Below are 12296 nucleotides of genomic sequence, written 5' to 3'. Positions count from 1 at the left end.
ATATATATATATATATATATATATATATATATATATATATATATATATATATATATATATAATATATATTTAAAAATATATATATACATAAATAAAAATAAAAATATTTATATATAAATATATAAAAAAAAATTGAATTGTCATGATCATCGTGTATTTTAATTGTTAAACCACACACACTCTTTCCAAAAACCCTTCCTTCAAAGGCCAGTCTTAAATGTCTTTACCACTGTGAGATGTGTCATCATTTTATGCGTTCTGCTCCAAAAAAAGATAAAACAAATCGCTTACAGCACCTTTAATGGAGGTGTGCAATCATCCAAGCTAAAATATCAAAGCATAGACAAGAAAAAAGGATGCTGACCACTTTATCCTCCTGTTGCAATTCCAAAGGGGAAGAAAAGCAAGAGAGAAAGACAAGGGGAAAACAAGAGGGGAGAACAAGTGTGAGTGACATTCAGACACACATAAAGAGATGTTCATGTACTACAGCATCGAATCACATCGCTGCTTATTACTCTGAGCAAAGTCACTTAAAAGCATCAAGACTGTACTGGGAAAGAGAAATCAAGAGGTTAGATAAGCAGTTTCTGGCTTGATACTTCCATCGCCTCGGGCCAACGGGCCAATGTGATAAAAACAGAGGGAGCATCGCCCTCTTGTGGTTGTTGCGTTACCTGCTCAACCCTCAGCGACCAGCAGGAGGAAATAACACTGTATAAGATCACATGCATTGAAAGATTTCTATTTAAATTCCATTACAAAAAGGCACATTTCTCAAAAACATCTCCTTTATAAGCTGTAAATATTAAATGTGTTTAGAATGGCATATTACATATTCTATTTTTGCAGTATACAGTATGCATACTAAGTACAGTATAGTGATATCAAGTGCAAGTGATTTCTAACATCATTGTAGCAGTACCAGTTTTATTATTTGATCAGACTGCCAAAGGTTAAGACATTTTTACTCAATACTGTACTAACCCTATACATTCTACTGTATCATTTTTGATACAGAAAAGCCTCTAAACTATCAACATGATCAAAACTGTGCTGAAATCTATCTATGAAAAATCATGTTAAAATGCATCATAAATAATGAGAAACATTATACATCTCTCTGTCATGATTGTAACGCACTGTATTTTGTTTTGCCCCCAATAAAAGCAACAGAGCTTTAATAATAACATCTTACTAAGGCATATTATTGGCTGATACAGAGTGAAAACTCATTTATTTGTATTTTATGTCAGCAGTCTGCTATACTGTTAAAAAAATCTCATTGAGCACGTTTACATGCACGTTCTTAAGCCGATTATGTTTAGTAAACTTAAAATGCACGTGGTCATGTAATCGCGGTAACCCGTTTTCTTTTACCAGAGTAAAGTAATAATCAGCGTAAACATAAACCGGTCGGCACAGGTAGTTTTTGTCTCTTACCCCAATTTCGGGCGGCATGAAAATGCAATAACCCGCTTTCTGTCAACTTACTGAAGTGCGCATGTGTGATACATGACAGCAAGGCATCGTTAGTGCAGATTTAAAGGAGTAGTGCACTTTCAGAACAAAAACTGACAGATAATGTACTCAGCCCCTTGTCATCCAAGATGTTCATGTCTTTCTTTCTTTAGTTGTAAAGAAATTATGTTCTTTGAGGAAAACATTTCGGGATTTCTCTCCATATAATGGACTTCTATGGTGCCCCCGAGTTTGAACTTCTAAAATGCCGCTTCAAAGGGCTCTAAATGATGACAGCCGAGGAAAGAAGAGTCTTTTCTAGCAAAACGATTGGTTATTTTCTTAAAAAAAAAAAAAAAAAATTACAATTTATGTACTTTTTAACCTCAAATGCTCGTCTTGTCTAGCTCTGTGTGTACTCTGTGTATTCCGGTTCATGACAGTTAGGAGATGGGTCTCATTTTTTTTCGTCCAAAACGGTGTTTGATCTTTATTGCATGTTCACTTTGAAAACACTGGAGACGTAGAACAATTTTGAAGTTGGAGGAGAAAATGAGATGGAGGTTTTGGATGGATAACGGAATACACAGAGTTCATGCCGAGCTAGGCAAGATGAGCATTTGAGGTTAGAAAGTATATAAATTGTAAATGGTTTTAGAAAATAACCAATCGTTTCACTGGACAAGACCATTCTTCCTGGCTGGGATCATTTAGAGACCTTTAAAAGCTGCATTTAAACTGCATTTTGGAAGTTCAAACTTGGGGGCACCATAGAAGTCCATTATATGGAGACAAATCCTGAAATGTTTTCCTCAAAAAAACAATTTCTTTACGACTGAAGAAAGAAAGACATAAACATCTTGGATGACAAGGGGGTGAGTACATTATCTATAAATTTTGTTCTGAAAGTGAACTACTCCTTTAAGCGCATCTAGACAGAGCAAACACTTTGCAGTAAAGAATGGCAGACTCTTTCATGAAAATTATAAAGTGTTCTCGTCTCGTGCAGCAAAAGTAGAAGTGGTTCAGTCAAAACGCTGCATTTATAACTGCATGAGAGAATAATATGAGCTGTAAATTTCACGCTGACATGTTGCAAGCTTTATTTAACATAACAACTGACAAACATATGGAATACTCAAAGTCAGATACGCAAATTATTACATTTTGATGTCACTAATACTTTTAACATCACCGATTTATCAATAAGTCATGTAAATGCAGCTTACTTGCGTTGTCAGGTTACTGATGTGCATGTAAACAGATAAACCTGGTTATTTTAATAAGCTGATATTTGTGAGTTTTCAGTATACTGGTGTGCATGTAAACATGCTCATTGATTTACATTACAAGCTATCAGAATTTGCACCAAGTTGCTGATTTTTTACTCAGTTTGAGCTAAGTATGATCTCCATATTCTCACTATATGAGCCATAAAAGCCTGGTGGACAAAATATGATCCTCAAAAGTTCTCTCACTTGCAAATTATTTTAAAAATAGAAGGTAGTATGGAGTGTATACTGGACAGTGTGCTATATTCCATTCTGAACACAGCCATTGTTAGAGGAATGACTAGTGTTGATGTCCAGCTGAAGTCAGTGCTTGTGTGTGAACGTCTGTACCTTGTTAGAGCGTAGTGAAACTCTTCCTCCACAGCGAGCGCAGAACTTGGTTTGGCAATAAGAACAGAGGTGGCCACAGCCGTCGGCAAACTTGGTTTTATGGCAGATTCCGCAGGTGGGGGTGTCACTCTTCTGTTCCTGGGTGGTCTGTGTCTCGTCCCCCATCTTTTTCACCTGGTCCTTATACATTTCAAATTGCTGGTGCAATTTCCTGCGGGGATCAGAACACAGCCAATCAGAACACATTACAAGTTTAAATATTATGAGATGATAATATACTTGGGGAAACGGACACTGAGGTATTGTCATGGGTTACAACAAAAAGGATTTTACTGCTCAGAGGTTGTGGTTTCATTGCTCATTTGACTTAATCGACTTGTGTTTCATTCAAATACAAACTTTTTCTCATCATGTTAATCATGTTAAAAATCTACAAAAAATTCTAAACAATACAAAACAATTGCTGTTATACAGTAATAGTATACAGCTATAAATTGAATATAAAGACTAACAAAGTCCCCATTTGCTCTTCATGTGATCTCAGACATTTTGTGAAACAAATGGACCCCTTTCACAAGACTGTGATGATGTGCTTCAAAGGTCATCATTATCATAAATTCTTGTAAGTTTTTTATATTTAGATTTTTTTTTTAAATGTATGTACATTTATAACACTATACTTTGTATTATTTCACCTTTTCATCAAGTTACAAGAAAACTAGTTAACCCTAATGCGAGGGCGTTTCTAATGGCGCGTCTATGGGAGGAGCGGTAAATTTGACCTTGTTCTTTCTCCTGATTGCCGATATCAGTCTCTCTCAATTTTTTTCCTTTGATTGAAAGTCGTTAAAACACAAGTTTTTCTTTTGCTATTTGAGCAAATGGGAACGTGAAAAAAAAATATTTGTGGTACTCTTCCATTCACTGCTTTCGGATTTTACCAAACTATGACTACTTCCACTGCTAAAAAAAACTGGAAATGTCAGAAAGGTCCATTAACTTTAATCAGTAAGAATGCATTTAATAAATGCTGTTCTTTTGAACTTTCTATTTAATCATAAAATTCTAAAAAAAAATAAAAAAAAATCTGATTCCTCAAAAATATTAAGCAGCGAAGCTGTTTTCAACATCAATAAGAAATCAACATATTAGAATGATTTCTGAAAAAGCAATACTGGAGTAATGACACTGATAATTCTACTAAATAAACTTTTAAACTTTTATTATATTTTATATTTTATTATATTTTAAAATATATTAAACTAGAAAACAGTTATTTTGAATTGTAATTTTTTTTAGAACATTGATGTTTTTACAGCATTTTTAATACAATAAAAAACTGTGCATATAAAACTTAAAAACAAATTTCTTAAACAAAATTGAATCGTTAATAAATAAAAAATCCTACTGACTCTAACTTTTGAACTGTGTATATTATAACAATACATTTTACATTTTCTGAAAAATTGTAGAAGAGTGTAAAAAAAGTGAATACAAAGATTACATTTCTTAGATATTGCTTATTAGAATGATTTCTAAAATTTTAATACTATTTTACAACATTAATGTCTTTTCCTGTATTTTTTTTTTTTTTTATAAAATAAACAGCTTTGGTGTGCATAAGAAACTAAAAAAACTGAACAAAAATTAATGAATTAATAAATAAATAAATCTTACCAACTCCAACTGTGCATATTACAATACACTTAAACACATTCATTTAAAAAAAACACATACAGTATTATAAAATGTTTTTTTTAATAAACCCTGAAAACAAATATATTGTTCTGAAAGAAATGTCACATTTACAATGAAATATGTACATAATCACTAAAAAAAAAACAAAAAAAAACTGAAAATTGTACAACAATAAATAAATAAATACATGATTTTATATATACATACACAGTCAAACCATAAATTATTCAGACACCAGATATAATTTTTACTATTTTTTTACTAGTGGGTGCAGGACACTATAGCTCATTTATGTAAGCAAGGATAACAAAATAAAGTAAACTGTGACATATTATATCCAAAAATTCTTCATACAGCAGACTACCAGTAAAATTGGGACCAAAAATTATTCAGACACTTTGACCTGACCATGTTTTGCTTAAGTGTTTTTTTCTTAAATTGCTAATGCAACCTTTTTACACCACAGACTGAACAAAATTAAGCATTGCTTGGTAATTGGTAAACAAAGTATTGATAATTGTGTAAATATTGTCATACTAATAGCTGTCTGAATTTTTAATTGATTATTTTTTAAACCCAATCTCATAAAATGTTTTAATAAACCCTGAAATGTATTGTTCTGAAAGAAAAGCCACATTCATGATGAAGTATGTACATAATCACTATAACAGCTTACAAATATTTAGTTGATTGTTAGTAAGCAGTAGCTCTGATTAAACTCAGTTGCGACTGCAGAAGGTGTCAGACGGATACACAACAGTGATGAGCACTTTCTGTTCTTCAGCCCACTTCATCAGCAATTAAAGCATCATGTGCAGCCTTGAGACTATTTGTGGCTGAACTCATACAAACCAGATCACAAAGATAAGACGTCAAGCTCACGTGCATCACCTCATATAGACTGAAAAACTGAAATGGGCTGAAGACATGACAGTAATTATGAGCTGTCTGATTAATTGACAAAACATACAAATAAATATCGACTTGATCTAGAGCACGCAAATCACCTTGAGTGTGTTTATGGGACTTTTATATAATACAGGCTTTTAATCATGTACCCTCTTCATTACCGTAAGAGAGCAGAGGGGGTCAAAGGCTTGAGACAGACCCTGAAACGCTAGCTGAATGCACGCATGGCGCCCATGCATTTTGTATGTCCCCTGTCAATCAACCGTAGCCGTGGAAACCGAACACTGGGGGCTAACGCCATAAGCTGTCGATTAGAGGAGGTTTGGTCCCACATCTGCCCCTGCAACATTCATTAGCAGGTTGAATTATTGAGCACGCTGATCTGTTTACTACTGCAGAAAGCCTAGGTGTTACCCAGAATTCACCTGGCCACCTCCCACCAAACTCCAACTTGAGCACATTCTCACACTAATCACTAACTCTGACAGGAGAGTTTGAATGCTTAATGCAAAGGAGTTTGTTTCATGAAATTTTTATGAACACAAACGTCATTGAACTTGTGTTTTTTGACTTCAGCATTAATAAATTGCTTTTTTTTTTAAAAAAAAAACATGTTTTATTTACATATATTGTCTGTAATTCCTGGAGAAAGCTAGTCATTAGCATTCTCATTCACCGCAACAGCATATTTACCCCATTTAAAATAAAATAAAATAAAATAAAATAAAATAAAATAAAATAAAATAAAATAAAATAAAATAAAATAAAATAAAATAAAATAAAATAAAAATAAAATAAAATAAGGAACTAAAATTACTAACTGTAAATAAATATTTAGTAAATTACAGTAAAACTAAACTTTAGACCGAACTTAAAAACTAAAATAAATGAAACCTAAAGAGGAATATTCAAAAATTAAATAAAAAAATAATTAAAATTAATTTAAAAATTACAAAAAAAGTTGTTGTTTTTTTTTTAATAAAATAAAATAAAATAAAATTAAATTAAATTAAATTTGGATCAAAGACTTAAAATAAAATAAAATAAAGGAACAAAGACTTAAACTAAATGAAAATGAGAAATTAATACATCAGTAATAATTTTAGACTAGGGTTATATTTAGCTAAAATTATAGATTAAAGCTATTAAAAAATGTATAATAAAATAAAACAAAACAAAACAAAACAACAAAATTTGGATCAAAGACTTAAACTAAACGAAATCATGAAATGAACACACCAGTAATAGTTTTGACCAGGATTATAATTAACTAAAATAAAAGCTATTAAAAAATGTTAAAGCAATAAAAAATAAAATAATAAAATAAAATAAAAATAAAAGGCTTGAACTGAATGAAAATGAGAAATGTTGCTAAAATAACCGAAGTACGTTCAGGAACTTAAATTACTAACTGTAAATAAGCATTTAGTAAATTACGGTAAAACTGAACTTTAAAAACTAAAATAAATAAAACCTAAAGAGTAATATTCTAAAAATTTATTAAAAATGACAAAGTACATAAAATTAAAAGGGCAAAATTATAAAAAGTAAAGAAAATTTTAAATTAAAGTGAAAGTAAAATTAAATTAGAGTAAAATTTATTAGTAAAATTAAAGGTTTAATGAAAAATAAAATCGAAAACTGAATATCTATAATAAATACTAAATTAACACTGGTTTTCATTGACCAGCAATAGAAAAAACAGGCTTTCTGAAGCTAACTGGCCAAACCTGTCACCGTAGACCCCACCAGACATGATTTCTGTTCAAGTCAGTGACCTTTCACCCCTCTAGGATCAAGTCACACCAATGAGCAGGTCTGCTTTCACCGACCCCTTGACCTTTACCCGTATACCCTTTGAACATGCGCATATACAGTACCACTTACTGTCTGACCCCATGCACCTCTCTCAGATACATGGCAGATATCCTTCAGCTAATGCAATATTAGATTTTACTCTGTCTTTCATAAGAGATCATATGTACTCAGCACAACAATGACAGATTTTACATTAAACCCAGCATCTATCCTTCATACACGGTGCTCCAGACAGCAGTCAGGTGGATGATGGGAAGGCTGGAGGAGCTCCAGAGGTCTGGCAGGTGCGCTGGCTCAGGTAGCATTACAGACAGCTGGAGACCACAGCACAGCTCACCTCCAGAGACGCATAACCCATAATATAATCATACGCCATTCTTCACGTCTCATCTGACACACAGCAGATAGAGAAGTCAAAGAAACACGAGCCAGAACACCGATACGCACTTGCTTTATGAGTGACACCGTGGCCACCTGAAGACCTGCGCTTTACCCGTTTAAGCTACTTATAAATTTGTAGTCGACTTCTCATGTAATGCAAAACCCATGCTTAAGGCTAGTCTCTAATGCAGGTCTTGTAATCAAATCAAATTGATGGGCCATAATGAGTAAAACATGCCTGTAGTACCTAGTATTTAAGATATTAAATAAGGCCTGTCAGTTTAATCACAATAATTGAGCATAATTAATTATATGTAACAATAATATAATAAAAATAACAACTAAATCTACCCTACCAGTCAAAAGTTTTTGAACAGTAAGATTAACTAATTATCTTCTGCTAAAAATTCAGCTTTGAAATCACAGGAATAAATTAAATTTAAAATATATTCAAATAGAAAAAGTTATTTTAATTTTTTATTTTTATTTTTTTTTCAAATTTTGACTGTTTTGGCTGTACTTTGGATCAAATAAATGCAGGCTTGGTGAGCAGAAGAGACTTCTTATATATATATATATATATATATATATATATATATATGTATGTAAACATTAGAAATCTTACTGTTCAAAACCTTTTGATTGGTAGTGCATCTAATTAAGATGTATGATTAACAGATGTCAATTCATATTTCATAAAGCCTAATGCACTGATTAATGCTAACGAATACAATCTTAAGTTTTTTAAGTATAAATTGAGATTTATACATCATCTGAAAGCTGAATAAATAATCTGAAAGCTTTCCACTGATGTATGGTTTGCTAGAATAGGACAATATTTTGCCTGAAATACAACTATTGGAAAATCAAAAAACTGAGGGTGCAAAAAAATCAAAGTATTGAGAAAATCGCCTTTAAAATTGTCCAAATGATGCTCTTAGCAATGTGTATTACTAAACAAAAAAGTTTTGATATATTTACGGTATGAAATTTACTAAATATCTCCAAGGAACATGATCTTTACTTAATATCCTAATGATTTTTGGTCAAAGAAATCAATCATTTTGACCCATCCAATGTATGTAATTGTTGGCTATTGCTACAAATATACCCGTGCTACTTATAACTGGTTTTGTGGTCCAGGGTCACATTTCAGCATTGTCAGAGTAAGTAAAAGTGGAGTATATATGATGCATAATTCAAGGTTTGTCTGGGCGATATAGCCTTTGGAGGGCTGAGGGCAAAGATGAATCCATTCAGTCATACTTACGTCTCTGGCTCCTTTGGAGGCTCTGTTTGCAGTTGGTTTTGGGACTTTATCTGGGGCTGGAGAACATTATTAACCAGATCAGTGATTCCGCTAAAGGGAAACCACCTGTATGAACAAGCAGACAACGCAACTCAAAATCCGGTCAACAAGCCTGCTTCCAGTCGGCATACGCAACAATATCATCATGACAACTGCAGTGCAGCTACATTCATGAGAAACACACACGTACAGCTACAAAAACTAGAGAGAGAGAGAGGGAGAAAGAGAGAGAGAGAGATAGGGACAGACTACTGACAACCTCATGCATACTGCATACAAAACTCGTCACTTTCTCATCTGGAAAGCTCAAATCTAATAGGCTGCTAGTAAGAAAAAACAAGTTATTATGCCACCCATTATGTACAAAAAAAAAAAAACAGAATGAATAGATGTGTCAAATTTGTCCAGTTTAGTTGCAATATATTATGATTTATTTATTTATTCCCCAGGCATTTAGTATCAAGTAAACTAGATATGCATTAGCAAAACTTTATATTCTGCTCTTATATTATAAAGTACACAAGAATTACACTATATTTACCAGGAATTCTCATATTGCTGGTCTTGGATAGGAAATGCTGTGCAGTGTGCCACAGTTTTCTATTACTGTGGTAAACACTATTTAATGTAAACTGCCCCTAAATGAAATGTACAAACAAATTGTGCTGTGATTAGTTGCTGTAAATGTCAGTCAAACAATCTCTTCTTGTCTAAGTGGGTGTTTCTTGGTTTTAAACAAAAATAAATGTACAGTTAAAGACAAAAGTTCACACACACCTCACATAATCTGCAAAATGTTAATTATTTTACCAAAATAAGAGGGATCATACAAAATGCATGTGACTTGAATAAGATTGTTCACATATTTCACATAAAAGATGTGAAATAATAGTTGAATTTATAAAAATTAAACTGTTCAAGTTCACATACACTTGATTCTTAATACTGTGTTGTTACCTGAATGATTTTTTTTATTTTTTTTGGTTAGTGATAGTTGTTTATTAGTCTCTTGTTTGTCCTGATCAGTTAAATTGCCTGCTGTTCTTTAAAAAAAATCCTTCATGTCCCACAAATTCTTTGGTTTTTCAGAATGTTTGTGTATTTAACCCCTTTCAAACAATGACTGTATGATTTTGAAATACATATTTTCATACTGAGGACAACTGAGGGACTCATATGCAACTATTACAGAAGGTTCAAATGCTCACTGATGCTTCAGAAGGAAAAATTATGCAAAAGAGGTGGGGGTGAAAACTTTTGAACGTGAACATTTTTCTTATTTTGCCTAAATATCTTTTTTTTTTTTCATTTAGTACTGCCCTTTAGAAGCTACAGAAAGTACTTACATGTTTCCCAGAAGACAAAATAAATTAAGTTTTTCCTGATATTCAAATTCAAAAAGTTCCCACCCCCAGCTCTTAATAGATTTGTGTTTCCTTCTGAAGCATCAGTGATCATTTAAACCTTCTGTAATAGTTGCATATGAGTCCCTCTAGTTGGAAAGGATTCAAATACACACAATTTTTATAAATTCAGCCATTATTTTCTCTTGTGGACTACATTTAAACTTCTTTATGTGAAATATCTTATTCAGGTCAATACTAAATGAAAAAAGAACATGCATGTTGTATAATTCCTCTTATTTTGGTAAAATAATTAACACTTTGCATAATCTGCAAGGTGTATGTAAACTTTTGACCTAGAGAGACTAGAGAAAGAATAAAAATAGAAAGAGAAATACAAAGAGATGGAAAAACAGAAGAGGAGACACAGTCAGCTGGAGAAGGAAGCAAAGAAGCCGGAGTGAGTGAAATGAATTTTTGCATTCATCAGCCCGGGATACGGTCGTGTATCCACAGATACAGAGAAAGAGATCAAACAGTGTCCATGTCGACAAACAAGCAAAATAAAGCAGGACTGATGCATCCAGCCTATACATGGATGAAGCTGCCAAAAGCCTTTCAGATAGAGCCATGACAGACTGCAGGCAGCCAATCACTAGAGAGAGGAGGGGAAAAGAGCCGCCAATCACAGAAGAAGCCACAACAAACGCACACGCCACTAACCAGCCAGGCGGGATCGCTAGCTAAGATCAGGCCCACACAGAATCTGTGCATGGACAAAATCTGCAGAATTTGAGTGACCAACAAAGTATTTTTTGTTTAGTAAATGTTTAGGCTGATGTGGTGATGACTTGAGTTGCCAATAAGAGTATTCTGCAGCTGTTGCCAAGAAATCAAAGCAGACAAATAGGAAAAGTCCACAGATTCCATCTAGACCTGATTGAGTGTTACTTACTGGGCTGGCTCAGACTTTGCATCTTCTTTGACCCTAAAAATAAAAAATAAATGAATAAATAAGTGAACATATGACAACAGAAATAAAAGACAACAAAAGTGTAATTCTAATAAAAATGACAAACAAACAAAAACATGGAAACACATTCAAAGAAAGTCCAATACTGGTCATATCTGTTTTATCATGTTAAGTTAACAAGGTGTTTTTTTTTTTATTATTATTATTATTTTTATTAAATACAGGTATTATCCCATTTCTAATTTTATTTGTCATGAATACAATATCTTAAATCTCATATATCATTACATTACATAATTATTATATGTGACCCAGGACCACAAAACCAGTCTCAAGTAGCACAGGTATATTTGTAGCAATAGCCAAAAATATATATTCTATGGGTCAAAATTTTCTTTTATGCCAAAAATTATTTGAATATCAAGTAAAGATCATGTTCCATGATGATAATTTGTATTAATATATATTGCTAAGAATGTCATCTGGACAATTTTAAAGGTGATTTTCTCAATATTTGGATTTTTTGCACCCTCAGACTTCAGATTTGCAAATAGTTGTATCTTGGCCAAATATTGTGTATAGCTTATTTATTTAACTTCCAGGGTCACATACATAAATATATTAATTATACACATATATGTGGGTGTTTATGATATATAGCTTTACTGTGAAATAAAATGATTATTTTTTTATTTTAAAAAGATTTTAGGCACGCTAACCATCTGCCAATACATGTGAAACAAACTAAATATGCAAACAGATATGAACATGATCATTTTAAA

The 12296-nt window shown here is 32.4% G+C and overlaps 1 protein-coding gene across 1 annotated transcript in view; it reads right to left on the bottom strand.

Annotated features, from left to right (window-relative positions):
• The window catches only part of LOC141343138 (regulating synaptic membrane exocytosis protein 2-like), a 62138-nt gene that overhangs the window by 20622 nt on the left and 29220 nt on the right, over window positions 1-12296 (bottom strand). The window contains exon 3 of the mRNA XM_073847740.1: window positions 3084-3294. Within this exon, the coding sequence (XP_073703841.1) occupies window positions 3084-3294 (211 nt within the window). The remainder of the gene's footprint in view (window positions 1-3083; window positions 3295-12296) is intronic.

The sequence above is a fragment of the Garra rufa genome, chromosome 9 (assembly GCF_049309525.1).
Source record: "Garra rufa chromosome 9, GarRuf1.0, whole genome shotgun sequence".
NCBI classification, from domain to species: domain Eukaryota; kingdom Metazoa; phylum Chordata; class Actinopteri; order Cypriniformes; family Cyprinidae; genus Garra; species Garra rufa.
Note: the sequence above shows the minus strand (reverse complement) of the source record. Positions and strands in the feature narration are given on the sequence as shown.